The sequence below is a fragment of the Poecilia mexicana genome, unplaced genomic scaffold (assembly GCF_051168715.1).
Source record: "Poecilia mexicana isolate PSO_F unplaced genomic scaffold, ASM5116871v1 scaffold_23, whole genome shotgun sequence".
In the NCBI taxonomy this organism is placed as follows: Eukaryota; Metazoa; Chordata; class Actinopteri; order Cyprinodontiformes; family Poeciliidae; genus Poecilia; species Poecilia mexicana.
This window is the reverse complement of record NW_028263392.1, coordinates 13,231,010-13,255,660: the sequence shown is the minus strand read 5'-3', so window position 1 is coordinate 13,255,660 and position 24,651 is coordinate 13,231,010. Positions and strand designations below refer to the sequence as shown.

The 24,651-nt window shown below is 38.3% G+C and overlaps 1 protein-coding gene across 1 annotated transcript; it reads left to right on the top strand.

Moving 5' to 3' along the window:
* Positions 1-2,722: 2,722 nt before the first annotated feature.
* On the top strand, positions 2,723-23,750 carry igf1 (insulin-like growth factor 1). The gene is made up of 5 exons (XM_014999768.2): positions 2,723-2,990; positions 4,703-4,862; positions 15,558-15,814; positions 15,929-15,964; positions 18,041-23,750. The coding sequence occupies exons 1-5, from the start codon at positions 2,943-2,945 to the stop codon at positions 18,098-18,100; spliced, it is 561 nt and encodes a 186-aa protein (XP_014855254.1). The 5' UTR covers positions 2,723-2,942; the 3' UTR covers positions 18,101-23,750.
* Positions 23,751-24,651: the final 901 nt, after the last annotated feature.

Sequence of the window (24,651 nt, the reverse complement as noted above, 5' to 3'; positions counted from 1 at the left end):
CTCTGTGATTTGTGGTGCATAGAAGCTGCATGCTGATTCTCCATGTTTGGTTCAGGAGACCTGAGTGACCTGGGAGGTTGATACAAGCTGTTGAGTGATTTATAAACTAACAAACACATTTTAACGTCTATTCTCTGAGCTCCAGGGAGCCAGAGGAAGGACTGGTTTTAGTCAGAACGCCAGCAGCAGCATTCTGGCAGACGCTGTTGCAGTAATCAATGCGATTAGAGATAAAAACATGAATGAGTTTCTCTAGATCTTCCTTTAATCCTGGAAATGATCTTCCAGTGACAAAAGGCCGACTTTGTAACCGTCTTTATGTGTCTCCAAAGGTTCAGACTCAGATTTCAGGCCAGATCACTCGTTTAGAGTCATAAAAACCAACTCTAGATTGTTCCACTTTGTTAATAACTTCAGTTTTGTTCAGCTGGAGAACGACTTCCACACCTTCATTTCTTCAGTGATTGGTTGGTTCAGAGCCACCTGCTGACATCATAACGTAGAGCTGTGTATCATCTGCACAGTTATGACGGCTAATCTCATTATTTGTTATAAGCTGAGCTAGCAGAAGGCATTGACACTTGTTTATCACTTTATTAGGATTGATACCTTTTATTTTGCCCTGCAATTGTTTTCAGTGTTGGCAAAACAATTGAAGCAAGAAAATATCTTCTAAAACATATTGTTTAGAAGGCAGAGCAGGAGTTTTGTTCATTACAATCAAATTAGAGGCGGTGTGAAACATCTTTTGTTTGTCTAAAATGATTCAGCTGTGTTATCTAAGAGGCTGAATGAAGCCTTTCCTCGGCCGCTGAGTTCACTGAGGCGGATGTCTCCAAGGACGAAGCTGTGGGGCGGCTGGAGGTGGCGCTGAGCGGGTCCAAAAGTCTCACAGTCAAAGAAAGAAGAGCGGGAGTGAGAGAGAGAAACTTTTCACAGAGCCGCTTCAGATAACCAGACGCAGGCAGGGGAAGGTAAGGTCAGTTCCCTCCGCCCATCCCACCTCGCTCCTCTTCATCAGCAAATATCTATAGACTGGGCGAGCTCATCATTTCCAGTCCGCTGCAGGCAGAGGAATCCAGATCAGGTTTCAGAACAGAGATGGGGCGTTTTAAGCTAACTGGATGGTAGCGGTGTCATCGGGAAAATAGCTTTGTCCTTCAGAGGAGCATCCTTATTGTATTCCACCAAGCAGTTCCTGTTAATGACGCAGTCCGCCAAGGGAGGCAAATATAGACGCCGCATCGTGGTCCTTCTGAGCTTCAGCTCGGTGGGAAAGGAGCCAGATGTTCAAAAATCTGAGTCAATTCAGAAATACTTCATTTATCCCAAAGTAGGATTAAATTAAATGTTGTATCTTTCCTGGTGGGAAAGCCGGTCAGAGAGACGTTGGAGTCCCTGCTTTCTGGTCCAGAAGCCTCCTTTGTTTTGGTTCTTTTGGAATTTAGGGTCATAGTTCAGGAATTGTTTTTCAGATGCTAATCAGCAGCTAGCACCAGTTTTACGCACCATAACAAAAGTAAAAGATCAGTGGGAACATGAAATGCTTCAACCAAAAACATTCCAAGCAAAGTCTAGAAAAACTTCGTGGTAGCAGCATCATGCTAGTCTTTAGCATAAACATGGAAGCTAATCTAAAATATCGATAAGATCAATATTTTAATTTATTTTAGTTCTGCAATCTAATTTCTCAACTTTACCGTAAAGTTTTTGATTTGATTTTTTTCCTCAAATGCCATTTTTGCACTTTGTTTAGAAAACAATGCACGCAAATGTGATTTGTTTTCCTACTGTTAACATTTATCGTGTAACTATGTTTTTAAAGTATTTTGTAGACACATATTAACTTTATCTAAATTCTGTCCGAGGTTCGAACAAAGTAATCCAAAATAATAAAAAAAACACCAAAACCTTATTTAGTTGGTATTTGATCGACACCAAAACACGCATTATTGCACATCTTTCAGCCATCAAATATAAGCAATTCAGTCACATTTGTAAGTCAGAACGTTCCAGTCAAAGTCCAGACCTAAATCTTTAAAATCAATGTTTGCAGACGCTCTCTAACTAATCTGACTGAGCTTCACATCCGGTGCAGAAAGAGCAGGAAACATTTCGAGTCTCTATCTGGGAGAGACTTTACATAAATCTCGTCATAAGCGTCAGAATTTCTTTGAAACCTGTGATTTTATATTTCATTTTCCTGCCAAGTAAACGGACTGATTGAAAATCAGGGAGAAGAGAAGGAAACCCAGGGGTATAAATCACTGTGACAGAGCGCAGGGAAGCTGGAAATCCTCCTCTGCCACAAAGTTAAAAGGATCAAGACTTCACTTTTTCCCTTTTATTGCTACAAAAATCGTACTTTAATCACCGAGTTCTCTTGTTAAACGAACTTACTGCTGGATTCCGTGGCACCAGATTTGCGCACAACCAGTAAAAGTGAAACTATCACCTTCGGTTTGTCTTTAACTTCGCACTCCTGAGCTTTCAGGGGATAAACCAGAACCACGGTGTTCTGTTAGGTGCTGCTGCTGCTGCTGCTGTCTAACCAAGCCTGAGAAAGATCAAGACTGCGTCCCGTTCACTGAAAGAATAAAAAAAAGAGGGGGGAGAAATGACGTTATTTGACCATGTGCCCAAAATCCTTAATGAATAACTTAGAACTAGGAGGAGGCAAACGCTGCCCCAGCTGTTTCCTGTTGAAAATGTCTGTGTAATGTAGATAAATGTGAGGGATTTTCTCTCTAAATCCGTCTCCTGTTCGCTAAATCTCACTTCTCCAAAACGAGCCTGCGCAATGGAACAAAGTGGGAATATTGAGATGTGACATTGCCCCGCATCTCGTCCTCTTTCTTTGCCCCGATTTCTTTTTTTAATGACTTCAAACAAGTTGCTCATTTTCGCCGGGCTTCTTTGTCTTTTTGCGGAGATCCGCGGTGATGTCTAGCGCTGCTTCCTCTCAGTGGCATTTATGTGATGTCCTCAAGGTAACTCGGCTGATTTTACATTGTCACCTTGCTCACTGCTTGCGCTCAGCATCCTTCTGACTTTTAAACCGAACCAGGAGCTTTTTCTAACGTGGCTTTTTTTGCAGTTTTAATTCAGTTTGCATGCAATTCTCATGTGTGTTTCCTGCAGATTAACATCACCCAAAAAATTCGCACCTTTTTTTTTGGGGAGGGGGGGGATTAATTCATTATTTTTGAAAGCGTTGCCTGGGTTTGCACGGATCTTCTGCGCCTCCATGCGTAATGTCTTATTTTGCACCAGAAAGCTTTAAAACTTTCACCTTAATTGCTGCTGAGTGTGCGTTATTAAAGCTTAAATATTTCACCGGAAAACGGAGGGAAAGCTTAATCTGAGGCGCTCCAGGGCGTTTAGGGCTGTGCGGTTCTGATGTGGATGAATTTATTCGTTTTTATTATGCACATTTTGGCCCGGTCCGCTCTCTCCGCTGGCTTTGGCGGGATAACTCTTTTCCATCAAACATTTTGGATCGGAAAGATCCCCTGGCGGCTCTTTTCTGCATCCTTTATTTCTGAATTTCGAAGCACTTTTCGTGCGTAATAACGCGCTGACAGCTTTGGCAAAGGGAGACGGTGGCCTGCTTGCTAATGATATATATGATGAATGAATGTTCCTGATTAATGTGGATTGTTGCTAACTCCTTGCTATATGCTGGCTGCAGTGTAGGGTGATAACGGGGAACGTGTGTTTTTAATTTGGATACACGCAGCCCTCCCGCAGCATTAGGGCTTACTGCCAGTGGTGCTCCTAAGAGGGGGCCGTGGGGAGCCAGTGCCCATCCTCACAAACATGCAAGACACCAAATTGTTGATTTATTTACTTATTTGTGCAAACAAATTAACATATCATTGAAAAGTTAATTTATTTCAGTTGTTAAAATTTAAAATGTGACCTTTTCTGAGAAGTTAAGACTTATAGTGATTGATTTTTAATATGGAAAAGAACATAGGTATCCTAAGATGTAAATGGAATGTTTTGTGGAAGGAAAAACCATGGCAGAAAAAAATTATAGAAACAAAAGTGAAAGCAGCTTTCACTTTTAGAGGGTTTTTCTTTCTCTAATTCATTTTTAAATTAGAGAACATGTTAAGTGCTTATATTTTAACATGTTGCACCTTTAACTTGTAAAAGGTTTTAAAATGAAATGCTAACACTACTACTATTGGCTCTTGAATCGCTGATTGCAGATGTGAATTTGCACCAAAGTCTTGAAGCGGTTTTCCATTTCTCTGATGCATCTTTTTCTGTCACAGTTTTTCCTTCCACTTCACTTTCCATTGAGGTGCTTGGATACAGCAGAGTCATCATCGTGTTGCTGGATATCTGTCATCTCTGAAATTCAGAAATTAACGTAACGTTTCTGTATTAACCTGTTCAATCCCAGATTTTATTCTGCAGAATAAGTGCCTGGATTCCATAATATTCATAAATTATTACATTTAATGTTAGTGAAAATGGAGGGTTTTTTGCTCAGTTGTTGAGAAATTCTGCTTTTGGCTTTGAAAACTTTCGAGACTCGCTTCTGACTGGATTTTTTTAAATTTTATTGTAGAGTTTGCAGCCGGGTTGTTTGTGAAGCCGAACCGTTTCCCCTCACGTCCGGCTTTGTTACTTCAGCTGGCGACCGACTGTAACTCAAACACTCAGGCTCTCCCTGTCTGGCTGTTCGCAGGGTGCGATGTGCTGTATCTCCTGTAGCCACACCCTCTCACTACTGCTGTGCATCCTCACCCTGACTCCGACGGCAACAGGGGCGGGTCCGGAGACCCTGTGCGGGGCGGAGCTGGTCGACACGCTGCAGTTTGTCTGTGGAGAGAGGGGCTTTTATTTCAGTAAGTGCACCTTTTTATTTATTCATAAAGGCTGGCTGTGTGGGTCTCAGAGCTCTCCACCTCCAGGAGGCTCATAAATAAAACAGCAGCCAGTTTGGCATCTCGTCTTGACTTTCCCTGCATTAATGTTTCGTCTGTAGTTCACTCCTTTTTTCCAGTCTTATCTCTGGCTTCAAGTGTTTTACTTTTAATCGAAGCAGAAATAAAATACGACTGAATGTTTGGTGATTATTGTCAGAAAAAAAAGGAGCGAATGGATGTTGCTGTAAAGTTTTTCCCTTTTTTTTTCAACAGAGCACCATATGTGGGATTAAAGTAGCTTTTAAAAGTATTTGTGCCCCTAAAACATCCGTATTTTCTATCAATCAATCAATCAATCAATCAAGTTTATTTGTATAGCACATTTCAGCAGCTAGGCTTCATGAAAAAAAAAACCCTCAAATTTGTCGTTGAAAAGTTTTGCAAAACTGCAACAGAAACGCTTTTTTCAAATTACACTTTATGTTGCTACTGGTGAAAAAGACAAAGAAGACGACAGGAAGTGGTTGAAGGATGATGTTTTTAATGACAAACTTATTTATGTGTGATTTTAATTGCATTTCTTATTTAATAAAAACGCCCCAATTTGAAAATGGTGGGGTTTTTTGTTAACACTGACAAAGTTTTGCAAATATTTGTAACAGAAATGCAGCTCCTGCTGTGAAACAGTTAAAGACTATTGCGTGCTTTTACATTATTTTCAAAATGACTGCAATGTTTTCCACCAATGTGATTCTCAGAACAAGTTTATTTGTTTGACGTTAGCAGTTTTCTACAGAACTGGAGTTTATTCACATCGTTCACGTTTCATTGGCAGTCATCCAGCAATTAGACTGAATTGTATTTAATGTCCTGAGCAAGAATCATATCTCCAACAAAACTCTGTTCTGTTTAGGAACTGATTGTCCCTATGACTCATGTGTAGTTTTGACCTAACAATCCATTATAAATGGTTTGGTTCTGTCCCAAACTTATGAAAGATTTTCCACATGCGGTAGACTTTGTCAGCTGCCAGTTTCAAGCAGAAAGGGAGAAGAAGATATTGCATTTCTCAGGGAGATCGGCATCTATTGCACGTTTTCAGTTCTTCTCTTTTCCAGTTATTGATTGCTTTCACCTTAGGCCGAACCAGGAATGGTTTGAAAATACATGAGAACCTGTTGACTGATGGAAAACCGGGGGGCCAGAAAGGGCTCCAGGTTTTGAGTCGCAGCCGACAGCCAAGCAGAGGTAATACAGTAGTGGTAGCTACTGTATGCTGAAGGGAAGGGAGAGCTCCTCAAAACCCAAAATGAAACCATTTTATTCCCATTGCAGTTTAGAAAGTGCTTCTGCAGAAGCTTCACATTGTCCTGATTTTAACAAAGTCTTGACATTTATTCTGTCATTCTGGATAGAATAAAACTCCAGTTATGTACTCCAGCTAGCATCTAAACAAGATCTGTGTTGTCACTATATTGTTTTCATCACATCTACGACGATGGTTAAATTTTGTGCAAATTATCCTGCAAAAATGGTTTCATCATTGCAAATACAGCAACCAGACAACATTTTTAAATTCCTCTAACATTTACCTATGCTAACCATTTATGAAGACAGGATGAGTGAAGGACATTCAGTTTCTGCTGTGTATTTTTTATTTTCTGCTCTCCTCTTTAACACTGCCAGACCTTACTACATTTATTGCTGCTTCTCTGACAATTGTTAGCACATTGTGGCCTGTATTTGAAATGCTCCTTTAATCACGGCTTTGGATTGCGTACTTAACACAATCTTTAAACTATCAAACCCAGTTCTCTACAATAATTTGTTTCCAACAATAATAAACAGATTTTAAACAACCCTGCCACTTCTAAGTTTTAGCTTCTTTTCTAACTTGCTCTTGTTCTGTGTATAAAAAAATAGCAACAAGTGGGGTTTTGAGTCCTATCCTGATATTTTTTTAGTAGTTCTTCAAGTTTACAGATGGCTACATAGCTCTGCTAACTCTAGCTAGCATATAAGGTGGATTTGTATTGAAATTTTACACGCTAGATAGCTAAGTCCGTTTTAGCTTCTTTTTAAAACTTGTTCTTGTTGTGAGCTGTGTATGAAAAATAGCAACAAGTGGGGATTTGATTCCTACTCTGATTTTTTTTAGTAGTTTCTCAAGTTTACAGCTAGTTGCTGTGCTAGCGCTAGCTAGCATATAAAGTGGAGCTGTATTGAAACTTGACATGCTAGCTAGTTATCTAGCTAGCTAGTCCGTTTATGCCGTGTTCGTGTTTATAGTTTATGCCCTCTTTGGGAGCATTATTAGGCAATATAACCACTAGAGGGCAGTTCTGAGTTAGTTTTTGGACTCAGAGGATATTTTTAAAGAACAAGCATAGCAACGGTGGTGGAAAACCTGATTTCTCACATAGCAGCATGTGACTAGAAAATTCCCTCATTTATGTCACTGCTTCTTCTTCTTCTTTATTGATTTGACATGCATCATAAGAAAATGGGTTTTTGACCAAGTGTTGCTTAGTTGTCAGGTTTTCTTTTCCTCTTATGAACTTTTATAGCAGGTGAAATTGTGTCAGAAACTCTTAGACTTAAGATCTCATTTACAGTTTATGGAAGTCAAACTCTAACGGTTGATTATCCTCTGACTGAATTAGCATATCAGGTCTGTTATTACCAATGCTAACACATTGCACAATGCAACTTGTGCAGATTGATCCAACATCAGCTGTCCAGTTGTAAGGTCACCCTGCACCTTGATGATGCTCATTGTTTACCCTACTATGAAGTTATCATCTCTTTGCCCAAACACACAATTTTTGGAGACTCACCAAGTAACTGCAAAGTTTAAATATTGTCTGAAAAATCACCAGATTTCTATTAATTTTTCCTTTTGTTTCTTGAGTTTTTCTCAAGATGTTTCTGCTTTCTTTCTCATCTTCAGTCCAGTTTTTGTGACACTATTAATGTGATTGCTTAAACATTTGGAACATAGAAAAGTGTTAAGTGTGATAGTAAAGGGGGAAACATTACAAAAACTACTTAAGAGATTATTTATCTTTCAGGCGGTCTTTCTAATGCTAGCAAACATCCAATTTCCTGCCAAACTGTATGACATATAGATCAAGTAACAATAGACCAAGTGTTTCTTTTAGCTGTTGTTACTTGGCTATAATCTTGAACCAATATTTTCTCTTTTTGGCCGTTCTCCACAAGCCCAAGAGACAGTGGTGGGTAGAAAAAACTCCCAGTAGATGAGCATTTTCTGGTTTCTGGTTTGAACTTCTGTAAATCATTTTTATCATCTCTAGACGCCTGAATGCTCTGAGTTGCTGCCATGTGTTTGGCTGATTTATTATTTGTGCTAACAGGGACTCAAACAGGTGCACCCAAAAAATGTTTGGTGAGTATATTGAACTTTATAACCTACATGAATCTGTAGGAGAGGAGGTGTTTCATGCACTCTCACTTTTTTCTTTCAATGAGAAAGATGAGGTTTGAGCAGCAGAGTGCTGTTCCTCAGAAAATATGCCGCTTGCTGTCTTCTTGGGTTTCGCTCTCTTTTATTTTTTCCTCTTCGTTCGACTGTGTGAAGCATCCGTCTGGATCCCGTCTGCTTTGCGTTGCTCCTTTCCCTGAACTCTTCTGCCGGACGTGTTGAACTTGGCAGCCCTCTGATTGATAACGGGTACAAGAACCAAACCCAACCTTATCCACCTTTAGCAAGCAGCCAGCAGCTGCACTCTTTCATCTCAAGATGCTAGGCATTTTCTCCAAATATTAGCCTGACCTAGAAATCCCGACTTGTCTTCTCAATGCTTTACCAGATGGGCTGCGCTGTGATTTCACTGGGATGTTCGTTTTCTGAATCAAATATTTTATAAGGGTTTTTTGGCTTAAGTGTAAGCTCCAAGTAGCTCTGTGGCCTCAGTCACTTTCAGGTCATGCTAAAATATTTAACCGTCCTAAATTTAGAACAGGACATCTTCAGAATGAATAATGCATAGCCCATTATGAGTCACAGGATGAGATAACCGAACATTTTGGGCTTGAAGCGTATTGTTTTCCGAGTTATTTTGGGCTGCAGCCGTTAACGAGCGTTCCTGGTCAGTGTTCAACTCCGTCAATTTCTCCTGAGCTCCAGAGGATGAGTAAACAGCATGTCACAGTCACGCACGCGCCCACGCTTAAACGCGCACAGCGAGGCCTCGTCCCTCGGCAGCAGGGGATTATGGAGATTACAGGATGATCAGGACTCCCCCCCGCTCTCTCCTCCATCGCTATACGCCGAGCTCAAACACAATGATGAGAAAGCGTCTGAAGAAAGGCCTCCTGTGTCCTCTTCAGCGCCAAGAAAAAAAGTTGTAGTTTCCCCCGGAAAAAAAAGACACCTGAACCAAAAAGTCTCCAAATCCTGCCGGGAATTAGGGCTCAGCAGAACAAAGAGGCGCCTCATGTAAAGGACAGTCAGTTCCCCGGATTTAGACCTGTAAGTCAGGTGGAGCGGATATTCAGGGAGTTTTACCCTCTGCTTTTGTTGGCATGTGGTGAAAATGGGTTAAACACCTTAAAGGGGCAGTGTTATCTAAAATCGACTTTCTTCCAGCTTTACATCATGTTGTAATCTTATTCCTTCATCAAAAACATACCTGGAGCGTCGCTTTGATTCTTTCAATCATGTTTGAGAAATCCTTTCATCACCTTGGCAACCACTCCAAAACGCCTGGGTGGACCTAGCCCCGCCTTCGAGGTGGAGCTCCTCCTCAGACCTCAGCTCCCCTACCGCACACTCCTTACACTCAGCTCCTTCAGACTAGCCAGCAGCAATTAGCAAACACCTGGACAAGCTGCCCATCTGCTGGGCTCGTTATAAGAGCTGCTCATCAGGTAAAAACATTGTTAACAGAGGAGCCATGTTGTGATAACTTCCTGAAGGCGGAGTTTCACAAAGAGCAGGAGTTTTTAAAGACACAGAGGCCCAATTTCAAGCCGTTAAATTACGATTTCCCTTAAGTCATATCAACTGTAGTGAACATAGTTACTTGATTATGCTATAAAATGGCACTAAGTGCCTGGAAAACACATAATATCACCCTTTAAGGGAAACGCCGCAATTGTGAAATTGTGTTATTCTGACATTTGCAGAATATAAACAGATTTAGGCACAAATGCAGCTAGTGAAGTAGACGTGTGTTCGTCTTAGACAGGAAATGTCTAACATTTCCAAAAACTCAAAGTCAAAAGAATAATTAAAATATTTAATATCTGGAACCGTGGAAGAGGTGATAAAGGAAATAAAAACTTCTCCAATAGTCACTGTTGGATTTTGTTTTGTTTCATTGGTTTATTGTTATTTTTATATATTTAAAGCTAATGCACCAGGATTACCTTAACATACCAGAGTTGGGTTTTCTAAAGGATCCACATCAGAAAATTGGGGAAAACTTTCATCTTTATCAACCCAAGATTTTGAAGAAGATTTGATCCATTCAGAGTGTTGGACTAAATATGTTAGACTCATATTTAAAAACATCCCAGTATTTCAGATAAGTAAATACTGTAGTAATCTAATTTAGATTCCGGTAATGTGCTGTTGTTTTCCTCCACACCTGATCTTTGTTAGTTAATGGCTCCCAGCTGCAGCATGTCAGTCGTTATCCTCCCTCACTATTAATGCTTTCTGCCTCCTATTGCGTCACTTTGGTTGTTATGACTTTGAATTTAGTACTTTAATGAGATATTTGTTCTCTGTGAGACATTTCATCGTCTTTTCTGCCATTCCTGACTGAATGTAGACCACATTTATCTTCAGGAAGTTTCATTCATAAGGTGTTTAAGCAACAGTTTTCTTTCCCAGTCTTCTTCTTCATCACCATGTTTACATGGGAGGTTAAATGGAAACAAGGTTGGTTTTTCTGGAAATAAATTTAAATGTAATTGGCATCAAGGCAGATATGGAACGATAGTTTGTAGTAGCTGGCTCTGGGAAAGAATAAAGTGCAATTTTTATTTAAAAAAAATAGTTCTAGATTTTCAAATCTAGATGTGTAGAGTCTGTGTAAGTTGGTACTTTACTGATATGTTAGATGTTCTTGAAAATATTTGCTTATTTCTTCTCTACAAGAAATTAGATGTTTAATGTGATTTGTAAATGTCTAATTATTCAAAGCTTTACGCAGAGTGGTCTAGTAAAAGCATTTTGATGGCTTACAAATAATAAAAACCTAAACTTTAACGATTAAATTTAAGATATTCTGAAGCCTGGCTTCTGAAATGTATGTCCATCTGCTGTGCATCGTATTCACTCAACACTTTTGCATAAATTACAAAGGTTCCCCCAGAAAACCTGCTAAGCCCAGTGCTAGTTCAGTCATTCATCCAGCGGCCCGTCGTATTTTTGAACTAAAAAATGTTTAAAGTTGACAAGAAATTAGAAAATATCACTTGATAATTATGTGTTATTGAAAAATTGGAAGATTAATACCTGAACACCAACTATAAAGTCTTAAAAAATGCAAATATTTTAAAAAGATTTAAATAAATAAGCAATGCTAAGCCTGCTGGGGGCACAAGTAAAGCCTGGTGACCCGCCAGGCTTATGATGCACTGAAGGAAACCCTGAGTTACTGCCTTAAAAAACGTCAGTTTTAATTAAAACTTTAAGTCACGATGATACTGAAATGCATTGAGATGCAACTGCAGACATAAACTGAAATGTGAAAAAACACCACGTTGGTGTTATTTTTTTGTTTTCACTTATCACCCAGAGCAGTCTCTTTGTTTTCAGTTACCAATCAATAAGACCTTCCATCCCTTGACATTTCAGGAAGTACACACGTTGAAGATCAAATTACCTTGCATCAGACTTCTTGGCTTTTGCACCGCAGTGCTGTAATCAGCCAAAACATATCTTTGGGAGGCACTAGTAGTAAACGGGTACATTTCTGCTGGGTTCAAGCAGCTTTCATCATCCCTGCCCAGACGTCAGAAATGCCGGCCACCGTGCGGGTTAGAGCCGTGCGTTAGCTCCAAGAATCTATTTTTATGAACCATAAAAAGCTGTAAAACTCGGCTTTCTGTACCAGTTATTGAACCCTACATGCTCACCCTGTCACACACCAAAACAACAACAAAAAACCCCCAAACAAGTCTTACAAAACACTAGAGCTCTGGAACGCAAGGAGACGATAAAGTAAGCTGCAACTTAGCTCAGGAAGGCATAAAACCGATGCAAATTACTCTCATTTGTTTGAGAACACTCTTGGAAAGCAAGTCGTTGTTTATGAGGGATTAGCGTAATTATCGAAAGTGTTAAAACCTTTAAAACCAAAACCTTTTAGAGCTGAGTACTTCATGTATGTTTTTCCTAACTATCCAGAGTAGCAACCAGTTGATTTCTCTTTCCCTTCCAGCTGTTTGTGCAGCAGGGTGGCAAACTGTGTTTGGAATAACACCGGGTGTTAATTTGCAAAGTCTTTTCTTCTTCTTCTTTCTCTTCTTCTTGGAAATGCAGCCAAACAAACGGACACAGATCCCTGCTTTTCGCTCGTAATGGTTTGGTGTTTATATAACCACCAGTGTGGACTTGAGTTAAGTTTTTCTCTCTTTATTTCTTCACATCAGTCGTTAACATCGCAGCCAAGGTTGCTCCCACAGCAACACATCATCAGTTTGTTACCAAGTAACTGGAACAAATTCCTGGAAAAGCATAAAATGCTCAACGAGATTAGCATACCGTCAATCAAACGAGGTGTTTCATTCAGAAGTTATACATCAAGACAGCTCGGGTTTCCTGCTTTATAAATAATTCATCCACAAAACCTCCTCTCCTCTGTCTCATTCACGCCTCCATTATCTTATTTTTTTTCTCAATCCAGGAGAGAAAGATGCTTCTGTTTCTGAATGAAAGCTGCCCTCTGTCCAAGCAACATTGTCAGAACAAGGCAAACACAGAGCAGGAGTTAATGTACTTTGTCAGCGCTGGCAGGCTTCGGAGCCAAGAGCTATTAACTCTGAGAGAGAGAGAGGCATTTCCTCCTTGTAAATGCCATATTAAATTATTATTATTTCATTTGGTCGCAGGGAAAAGCCCATCTCTTCTCAGCCTTTTCCTTGTTACCAAAGGAGCTGGGAATTCTAAATGGAGGGTCTGAGTTTTTCCAACGACGAGCATCATCTCGGAGGAAGACGGGGGGGATGGCGTCACCACGAAAAGAGAGTGACCTTCAAATAGCCTTATAAATTTTAACTGAAAACATTTTCATAACCTTTTTTGCTTATGCATGCATCTGAACGGCTCTAAAGGGGGGCTTTTTCCAAATGAATATGTGAATGAACAGAGAGGCCTCCATGTTTCTGCAGGTGGATCGGACTCAGAGGGCTGGAGAAAAAAAATGAACGGAGCCAAAAATGGCTGAATGGGACGTTCTCCAAGACGCTGCTGCCAAATCTGGTCCTCAGTGTGCAGTGTTCAATGCCGTAAATTTTACTTGTAGGAATTTAATGTCATTAGGTTGGTTCATATTTTAGGAAAATTAAACTTATTGCTATTATCATTGCTCAACTACGAGCATAAAGTTGGGAAACCTGCCAGAACAATGAAGGAGAAAAATCACAATCTGCTTTATAGACTGAAAGTTTGCTAAGTCTGCTGGGAATGGACAATTATTATTATTATTATTATTATTATTATTATTATTATAATTATAAGGTCATGGGAATTTTTGAAGAGATAAAACTTGGTAAATTTAGGAAAACTTCCCTGAAGAATGTGGCAACATTTCCATAAAGCGCATGTCAAACTTGAGGCCCGTGGGCCAAATCAGGCCCGGCGTAGCTTTTTATGTGGCCCTCTAGATTCTAGACTAAACACCAACTGTGCTTAAATATTATATTATTAATCAAATAAATGCCGTTTTTATCTGCTTACTGCCAAATTTTATCAATCAGTCCATCCAGTTTCTTCAGAATTACTGTGGAAATTCATGTAAAAACCAACAAATCCCTGCACTTTTTTTGCGCTAACACATAACTGGGAGTTTATTGGAGATAAAAATTGTCAAAAACCTTCGTACTTGTACTAACCAGCTGCCTCAGCCTTAAGCGATGTCAGACTATAGTCCATGATCAATACAGCGAGTAATAAAAAGTCGCATTTACCATCATAAATAAGCACAAATATTGCAAATATTTCCAAATTAGTGCCACAGGCACTTTGATTTTTAAGAATTCATTGATATTTACATACATACATTCTGGGACAACCGGCCCTTTAAGAGCATTCATGATCTCGATTTGGTCCAAAACGAAAATGAGTTCGACTCCCCTGGACTGAAGGGAAGAAAAGAAGCTCTCATTTTAAAATGTTACACTTTCTCCTTTTTGACTGTAATCCATGAGTAAAATGATCCTGAACATAAAAAAATAACGTCAGTAGGTTTTCAGTATTGTCACTCATGCACAAACACAACAAAGCAGCATTTTAATGCAAAAATAACTCTGGTGCAAACCAAGAAGGAGGCAGGAAGTAGTTGTAGGTGAACATTCAGGTGTGATTTTAATTAAGTTTTTCATGTAGTGGAAACACAGCCGTTGCAAAATTAAATTTTTTTGACGTTAGCGGAAAATCAACAAAGTTTGTAATGGAAGCGCAGCTGCTGCTGCTGACCTCCACCTTTTTCAGTAAAACTACCAAAAAGTCCCTCCAGACTTGCTTAAAATTTCACCTACAGCATCTCAAATCTTTCCTATTAAAAGTTAACAAATATATACTTTCTGTAGATTGTTGAGGTAGTTGATTTGTGTCTTGAAATTAAAATTATGTGGGGGAAAAAACATTTTAATACCATAAAACCAGGGATTTCCAAACGGTCACATGGGGCCAAATCATCAAGTCAAAACTACCAGCAGACCAAAAACTATAACTTTTTGAAGAGCAAGCTCTACAGAACGTATAATACCTGCTCAACAATAAACTAAGCATGCAATATTTTAATATGTGTAGATCAATGTCAAGCCAGTGTCAAGTTAGCAAATTCTTTGGGACTCATTTGAAAAATAATGTACATAACCTGAACTTATTCTCAACAAAACAACAGGATTTGGGTCACTCCTTCTCTGAAAACACTTAATAAATTAATTAGATGCAATTTTGGGTGCTTTACAATTTGCTTTAAAGTTAAAGTAACTAAATAAAGGGTTGGATATTATATGAAAATAAAGAAAACACAAAGTCTGGTTATTGAATGGTTATTACGCTTTTTTGCTATTATAATTTTGTCCTAGTAAAATAATCACTCAGCTCCTTCAGACTAGCCATCTGCAATTAGCAAATACCTGGTGGAACTGTGCATTTGCTTAAACCAGCTACTTAGTGCAACGATGGAAAAAATGTTCATCAATTACAAGTGATGTGATGAGCTTTTAAAGAGACAGAGGCCCAATTTCAAGGCGTTGAATTATGAAGTCATATCTCATATCTATAGAGTTTTTGTAACAGCTGAAGGTAACTTGACTCTGATATAAAATGGCACTCTGTGCTTAGAAAACCAAACAATATTGCAGCTTTATAAAGAGTTTGGTGAAATTTTGCTTGAATGTAAACAACCCTAGATGTCAGGATTTGGTTTAAATCACCATTGGTTACAAGTTTCTCTGTTCGCCGAACAGATAAACCAACAGGCTATGGGCCCAGCGCAAGGCGGTCGCATGGCATCGTGGACGAGTGCTGCTTCCAGAGCTGTGAGCTGCGGCGCCTGGAGATGTACTGCGCACCCGCCAGGACTACCAAGACATCTCGTTCTCCTCGCGCACAGCGCCACACAGATGTGCCAAGGACACCCAAGGTCAGCAACCCGGGACATCGAGCGGACAAGGGCACAGAGCGCAGGACGGCGCAGCAGCCAGACAAGACAAAAAACAAGAAGGTGAGCAAACTCTACACGACTGACTCAGACCAATGAATAAACACAATAAATCCTGAAAATAATAAGTAATATCTAAATAAATCCAACTTATCTGGCTTTGTTTTCCTCCCACAGAGACCTTCATCTGGACATAGTCATCCATCCTTCAAGGTATGGACAATCTTATCACATCTAAAGCCAAGTTAATGCCATAAAACCATGTATTTATGGATTGATTTGAGCAATAACTAAATACCGTTTTCATATTATAGTACCTGCAAGCAAAATAACAGCAAATATTTATATAATATGGTCCTAATATCAGATTTAAATTTCCAATATGGCTGCTTTAGGAAAATATTTGGTCACCCCTGACCGATACAAACAGGCGTGATAGCTACAGTAGTGTTTGATTATTTATTTATTTTTTAAACTAAGCTCAAAATAAGGAAAAATTAAGCTTCTGTAAGATTTTAGAGTCTAAGATTTGGTTTTTATATAGTCAAAAATATATAATTTGTTGCCAGAATCTTCTATATTGGGCAAAATATAGTGATTCTCCAGCCAATATGGTGGCCATCTTGAAAATGGGCTAGCACCTTGAACAGATGGTGCTTGTATTTGGCCAAACTTGGAGGATGTGTCATCGTTTGGTTTATCCTTACCGAAGGATAAACCAGTTCATCCTCTGGTAAAAGCTGACGTTTTAATGTTGCTAATGTTAGCATTATGCAACACTAATTCGGAAAATTAAGTGCACCCTACATTTGAATAATACCTCCTCACCACATCAGTTCATTCTGCTTTTCATTTTTTGCACTCCTGATGGTCCATCTCTAAATGTCAATCAGGATAAGATCTGGACTTTGACTAGGCAGCTGCTTCTCCTGTGTTGGTATATTGTAGATGTTATGGCTGTCAGTATGTCGCTGCTCTGTTATTGACCCCAGTTTAGGCCAACCATTGGACAGATGGCCGCACAGTTGATGCTGCCATACTGTGGTTTACAGAGGCGTTAATGGCTGACTCATTGGCTGTACGGTGTCCAGGTCCTGTGGCTCCGACTCAAGCCCCCATCATAACCCACCACTGTGCTACGCCTCCACTACAGTTGGTGTGAGGTTGTTTGGGTTTGGTTTTCTCCAAACATGGTGCACTGAGTTATGGCCAAATCTGTGTTTTGGCGTTTAGGTGATATGTGGCACAATGATTACAAACAATTTTAATGTTTAGTTTAATCATCAACCGAACACACTTACATGTAGGTCAGTGGCTCCATGAAGACACCACAAGCTGCATTTCCACTGACCATATAATTACAAAATTTTACATTTTGAAAATAAATTTGCTTACTGAAAACTCTTGTTTGATAAAAAGATTTGGCAGTGGGATGAGGTGGTTTTTTTGACCATACTGAAATTGATTTATTTCACAAAACTGTAATGGAAACACTTTTTTAGCACAACGATCAACAACCGCACCACAAAGAAGACAGGAAGTAGTTGGAAGATAATGGCATGGCATATTTTTTTTAATTACCTGTCGCGTGAATAAACTTATTTGTATGATTGTAATTGTGTTTCTTATTTAACAGAAACACCGGAATTGCGAAATTGTGTTCTTTCAGCTCCAGCAGAATGTAGCCAAAGTTTTGCACACATTTGTAATGGAAACGCCGCCTGTGTCATCATGACAATTAAGTGGCTATAGAGCTAAGTAAGGATTCATTCACACCAACCCTGTTTAGTCTGATTTAATCAAATTCTAGTTAGTTTGTCTAAAACGTTTGGTTTATTTGGGGAGGTGTAAACGCAACCAAACTCCAACGCAGACCAAAAAACCAAACACTGGTCCGCCTAAAATCTTTGGTCTTTGTTCGTTTGGTGCGATTCGAATACATATATAGATGCCAAGTGAACAGGTGAGGAGGGGAACAGGTTTTTCATAGAGTTTGGTTGGTTTGACACAAACCACACCAGCTGAAAATGTAACAAATATTTCAATTTTGGTCCCCAATATGAAAACACCCTTAGATTTTGATGGGTCTCATTGGTTGTTCTCAGTTTGACTCTTGTTTTTCCTTATTGTTTGGGAGTGGTATAAAAATACTAATACTACTGGTTCAAATGCCTCTGAAAGATCCTCCAGTTTCCAACTTAACAGCTCCTAAAGTCCCATAGCGTTGTAACAACTGACCCAACTTTCATTGGTAGTGACTTCCAAGATGTGTTTGTTTTTGTGTTGCAGGAAGTCCATCCGAAAAACTCAAGTCGAGGCAGCTCTGGGGGCAGAACTTACCGAATGTAGGGAAGCATCGAATGGACAACACCGCAGGAAGAGAGCAGGGAGTGGCCTTACCCGGTACCCCTGTGGAATGGTTCACTGTATAACGAAACGAAACGAAGCTAAAAATGGCCTAAAAGCTTTAAAACATTAGAAAAGTTGAGTTAAAAGGTTGGATGAGGGTACTTGTGATCATCTTAAACACTGCACCATTCCATATCGGGAGGAAATCTTTGTTAACTCAATCTAACAGACTAGTTTAGCTGCTAAGACACAATAAGAGTTTGGTATACCTCCATGTTTAAACAGCAACAACCACCTTCCTCGGCTCCAGAGAAGGTGGGAACGTCACCAAACAGGAATAGTTGGTCACATCCTTTTCACTCTTCTGATTACTTCTTTGTCACAGCCACATATAGCAGTTACTATCCCTATTCAAATTCAATTTTATCTTTAGCGTTTGTTTTTATGCACTATGCATTACTGTGGATATGTTATCTGAAAGACCAACACCATGTTGTTTATTGTCAGACTTTTAAACGTTGCTGTTGTTAATTTCCTTTCCAAGCCCCACTTAGACCACAATTTGTAGGTTTTAGTTGTTTTTTTTATTCAGCTTTTCAATCAACCCAAGATTTCTGACTTCTCAGCTTATCATCATGGTTGTTTAATAAACAGAAATGGGTCAGTCAGTGGATTCAAAGTTCAGCTGGCGCAAATGAGAGCGCTAATCAAATAGTGACAATCAGCCATTATGTTTGTTTTCTGTGTGCTTTTCACAGATCACCAGTTTTCCCAGATCTGATTGCGAAAACTCCAGCTACCTGGAGACAGACATTTTGTACAAATCATGAATGGTCAGTTTTTTTAAAGTAACTGAGCCAAGAACAAAGATTAAAGCAAAAAACTGAAATATTGGAACTATATTGGAAAATCAACCGTACCGCTATTTTTAAAAATAATCATTTTTATTGGGTTTTTTTTATATTATAAATCACCACAAAGTTGTAAAGTAGGAGAATCCTGCAGGTCTGTCAGGATGTGTCCCTACCTGCTTTGCATGTCTTCAGACTGTCAGTTACATCAATTTTAAAATTTTGCCATTATTATGATTTTTTATTTTGAACTTTGACTAGACCATTCCAATACCTGAATACACCATTCCAAAGTAGCTCCTCCTCTACTAGTTTACCCGTAAATAGGCCTGTCGCAATAACAAATTTTTCTGTTTGATAAATTGCCCACAAAAGTTATTGTGGGCGATAAATGATAATATTGTTGCTTTGAGACCATTTTCAACTAATATGAGAACTCATTTTCAAAAATCAATAAAGAAAAAAACAGAAATAACAAATAAAGTGAGTAATAAAGTCTCTATTAACAAAACTGTCCTTCAAAAAAAAGAGCTAGTTGAGACCAAAGTGAAGATTTTTGTCATCCAGTTATTGGTGAATAAAGAGTAAAACTATCAATTATTCAACTGGAAATGATTGAGTTTGTTTAAAATTATCATAGGAATAATTGATTAATTGATCTATTGCTTACTCCAACAGGCCTAGCTACATCCTGATTGGTTCCCTGATCCTGCAAAATAAAAGCATGTACACAAGAAAAAGAACAAAAATCCCAAATTTCATCTCATCTGACTTACTCACTTTCTTCTACATGTTTGCTTCATTCCTTGTGTGGCTGTCGGCAAACTTAAACAGGACTTCTTTCAGAAATCAGTTTCTCTGTGCAACTTTTCCATAAAGCAAATATTTGTAAAGAGCACGACTAGCAGTGACCTCTGCATCTCCTCCAGAGGCATTTCAAGAACTGAATACATGTGCACGCCACAACTTTCAAGTTTTTGTTTGGAAACATTTAGAAAAAACACCATTTTTCCTATTCCTCAATTCTACTAGTTAAATTCCCGTAAAGTTTGTGGCTACTACATGATAAAATGTCGATATTTAGTAAAGTTCAGTCTAATTATCACTCTCTGATCTCTTCTTTAACATAGGACAAAAAATTCCTAATGCTAGTTTAGGCTTGGACTGTATAATTTGATGCAATGACAACCAAACAGCACAGCATCCGTTTCAAAGTCCACTGGGAAGTCATGCAAAATAAACTGGTAAACATTACCGACCAACGTCTGACGGGGGAGATGCAGAATTGGAACAGTACACGATTACACTTATAAATAATCCAAATATGAGTAAGGGTCAAGATCACCTTCCCAAATTTCACAAACAAGCCAGTTCTGAGAAGACACTGCATGATAATTGACAGGAAACTGTTTTTTTTTTTTTTTTTTGTCTGAGCCTCCCTGAAAACGCCCCAAAGATGGCTCATATCTGGCTCTGTCTCCTCTCTCTGTGTATAATCAAACTGTACTCCCATTATGTTAACCTATGCATTACTATCACTCATTGTACATGATGGTTTCATATAGCAAAACTGTATTAAAAATCCTATCCACTGTATAATGGTGCTATTTTATAGTTTGGTACTTGCAAAGAGATGGCTAAGACAGATGAATGGCAGGGCTTACATTGGAGGTCTTCCCTTTTGCACAGCCTTGTGGCCACCATGTTAATAGTGATTTTATTTGTAAGCAGTTTCAGTAGTGGAAGCAAGTAAATGCATCTGTGTGATCTCTGTGAATGCATGAAGAGTAAAACGAGAAAAAAGGAAAAAGGAAAAAAAGGAAAATGAGTATACAATGTTGTGGCCCCAAGAAGGCAAAATGCTATTTTTTCTACTATTCTTAAATTATTTTCTCAACATAAATCCCTTTTGCCAAATGTCTTGAGAAAAATACTGTGATTCTTCCAGTTGTGTTTAAGCTTGTTAAAGGTCATGGTGTGCTTTTGTCTGTCCAGAGTGTGTGCGTGTGTGCATGCCTCCCTGGAAGCCAAAGTATCAAATATTAGGGGAACTCAAAGTGGGATTATGCAACTTTTGCTTGACATCGTCTATTGTTGGTAGAAAGTAACTGCATTTTGCTCATTATTATAACGTTGCCTGTAATACTTTACTTTTTTTATATTTTGCATGATCATATTTAAGGCAAACTTCTTAAAAAATATTTTCATTACCAAAATTACTTCAATTCAGTATGATTTCGCTGTCCTGAAAATCCATATTTTGAGATTATACATTTTATTTTGTATTAAAAGCCAGAACTTCTACCTGTGAATGGATTGGCACCTAAACATACTCTGATTGCAAGAAAACCTAGAACTGGTTGCTCAGCAACAAAGATAACTAATATTAGCTTAAAAAAACCTCAAAATATGTTAAACTTAGGCTACCTTCACACTTCAGCCTAAAGTGACCACATTCCGATTTTAAAAAAAAAAAAAATTGTCAAATCGTATTTTATCGGCGTGGTTGTTCACTCTTCCAAATATATGCGACTTGTATTCTTTAGCGTGAACTGTAAACGACCCGAAAGTGTCCCGCATGCGCAGTAGAGGGCGCAATAACGTCACAAATGGAGAGCGTGCGAAATGTTCTGCCAACCGCCATAAAGAAGAAATGCTGAGTGTTTGCGGAAGTAAACATGGATGCTAGCGGTGGAGCTTAGCTTACAATTTTTAAAGTTGTTATCTGACCGGAGCCAGCACATTAACAACTTCTTCCGCCATGTTTTTCTTCCCGCTTGGACGTATCAGGACGCAGAATAGTGACGTTTTTCGAGTATCGATGACGTTCAGGTAGGCCGTTCAGATTCTGATCACATTTGAAAAGATCGGATGTATGTCGGATATCCAAGTGGTTCATGAAACGATCAGATACAGGTCACGTTAAGACAAAAAATTTTTTTGGATTTGGGTCACTTCTGGCAGCAGTCAGACTTTTATTAGTGGCAGCCATATCAGATAAAATTCCACCGAACCAATCAAATAATTCAGCACTGATTATGGGGTTAGGCAAAAAGTTGAGAAATAAATTTGTTGTAGGGTTTTTCTTTCGCTGAACATAACACGGGATCAGTAGAAGATTTATATTTCAGCTATTAGCTCATGTTAGCCGAAAACATATTGGGAAAACGGCTAACGTAGCGTCGTTTTCTCAAAGCAGCCCCAAATTTTTAGAAAATCAACCATCAATTCCCATGGACATTGATGGGAACTGAAAATGTTGGGAACATTTGTTTAATTATATTTTTTTCGTCAACTTTAGAACCAATACACTTTCATATCCGTTAGCGTTAGCTAAATACAGTCAAAAGCATGCTAGAAAGTCTCAATGTAGTTTTATTTGTTCTTGGAAGCCTCAAAGATCCTAAGTTAATTTAAAAAAAAAAAAGCTGCAAACATCCTAAATAACTTGATGTACCTAACATCTTCATGATATTTTGTTAACCAAACAGCTATTTCCTTCTTTGGCGTCTATGCTATGCTAACTGAGCTAAGCTATGTAAGCTAACCAGCCACTGCAGCTTCTTCTATAAACAGTCAAGCACATTCATGAAACTACATTAGATTTCTTGTTAACTTTAACATTTATTTTGCAAAATAAAACATGAAACTTTAACATTTATTAGTAGATACATGGTTAATTAATGTTATTTTTTTACATAAATTGTAACAACTGTAGCAAATGTATTTGCAAATGAAGGGATTAAATTGCTAAAATAGATCAACAGTGGAGCCTTGGTACTAGCAAATGGCGCAAATCATTTAGACATTTCCACAGAAAAATTCCTCTTTGAATACTGAACCACAAATAGGCACTGTAATTTAGGCAATTAGGCTGCTTGTATAATTTTGGTTAAACATTATGATTCCCTCTACTTTCCAAATTTAAAAAAACTTGTATTTTAACACCAGCTCAAATTGCTAGTTAAGATTTTTACGCATGCACACATCAACATTTGCATTTTTATTACCATTTAACAAAAGTTGCATGGTCCCACTTTCAAAGTCACATAAGGTTTTAAATAATTTATTGAGAAAAAATTTGACTTAATTTTAGAAGTTCAGTAGCAGATCGCACCTCAAACACCAAATTTCTAAAAAATCATAATCAAACGATTGCTTGCATCCCCTTGATGGCATAGTCGTTGCTCTTGAACTTCAATAAATAACATTAAAGTGTGCGAATCTTTTGCAACAGTTTTTAATGTTCTTTTTAAAGTATACATTTTTGCCCAGGTGAGTAGGGTGAAGTAAAAGCTAGATGGAAAAAATATGTTCTTCCTTTAGATATACAGTACATACCAAAGACTTTTTAAATAAATTATAACTCATGAAAATATAACTATAGCATGATTCCATTGTTATCTCGACTCCACTGCAGTTTAATGCTTAAGTATCTGAAATATGGCTAGTGTTGTAAAAAGTGAAAGTGAACCAGACAGAAATCCCTTTGTGTATATGGCATATTTTAAGGAGCAAACCACAGAAACGACTTCAAATCATCTGCTTATGAATCACTCGAACATTTCAATATGTCAGTTGTGTGAAACAATCAAAAAGCATGGGAGGGCGTGTGTGAGTCATTCATGACTCCCTGAAGTGTTTAATGAGTAAATGTATTTTCCTGAAGCTCACTGTCCAAGAAACTGTTTAATTACAGCCCTGTTATTTATGGTGCTTGATTGCCTTCTGTAGGAAAAAAATACTGACAAACTGTTCACCATTCCTGCTGAATAAACCACTTGTCAACATCACAGAAATGTCTGAAGGTTGCTTTTATTCAACACTCACACCCTACACCTTTAAAAAAGGCATTCAGCCCTTAGTCTTTATCACACAGGGCCGGTCCAAGCCCTTTTGGAGCCCTACGCAGATTTTCATTTGGGGCCCCCGATACCAGTTGCTTTGTCATTTTATATACATGAGTAAGTATGTAACATGCTACTGTTAGTGTTTTTGTAAATGCAGAGTTGTTGTTTTAACTATTTGAAAGTAAAATCAGACTATAAACATTTGTTATTCTACCAAATATTGACTTAAAATATTAGTATTGTTTCTAAATAAATATGAACTTGTTTTCTTTGCATTATTTGAGGTCTGAAAGCACTGCATCTTTTTCATTATTTTGACCATTTCTCATTTTCTGCAAATACTAAATCTTTCCTTGGAATTTTGGGAGACATGTTGTCAGTAGTTAATAGATTATTAAGTGGTCTCTTATTTTTTTTCCATATATATATATAGAACAAAAAATGTATTTTATTTTTATATATATACAGGTGCTGGTCATAAAATTAGAATATTATGATAAAGTTCATTATTTTCCATAATGTCATGATAAAAATTAAATTGTCATATATTTTAGATTCATTGCACACCAACTGAAATATTTCAGGTCTTTTATTGTTTTAATTTTGATGATTTTGGCAAACAGCTCATGAAAACCCAAAATCCCTGTCTCAAAAAATTAGAATATTATGAAAAGGTTCTCTGAACGAGCAATAAAAATAATCATCTGAATCAACAAAGTAACTCTAAACACCTGAAAAAGATTCCTGAGGCCTTTAAAAACTCCCAGCCTGGTTCATTACTCAAAACCGCAATCATGGGTCAGACTGCTGACCTGACTGCTGTCCAGAAGGCCATCACTGACATCCTCAA

What these genes read in the sequence shown, in the direction of transcription:
- igf1 (XM_014999768.2), top strand. Translation starts at nt 2,943, where the DNA reads ATGTCTAGCGCTGCTTCCTCTCAGTGGCATTTATGTGATGTCCTCAAG. An exon ending in AGAGAGGGGCTTTTATTTCA is followed by an intron (nt 4,863 to 15,557) that starts GTAAGTGCACCT and finishes TTCGCCGAACAG; the next exon opens with ATAAACCAACAGGCTATGGG. An exon ending in ACAAGACAAAAAACAAGAAG is followed by an intron (nt 15,815 to 15,928) that starts GTGAGCAAACTC and finishes TTCCTCCCACAG; the next exon opens with AGACCTTCATCTGGACATAG.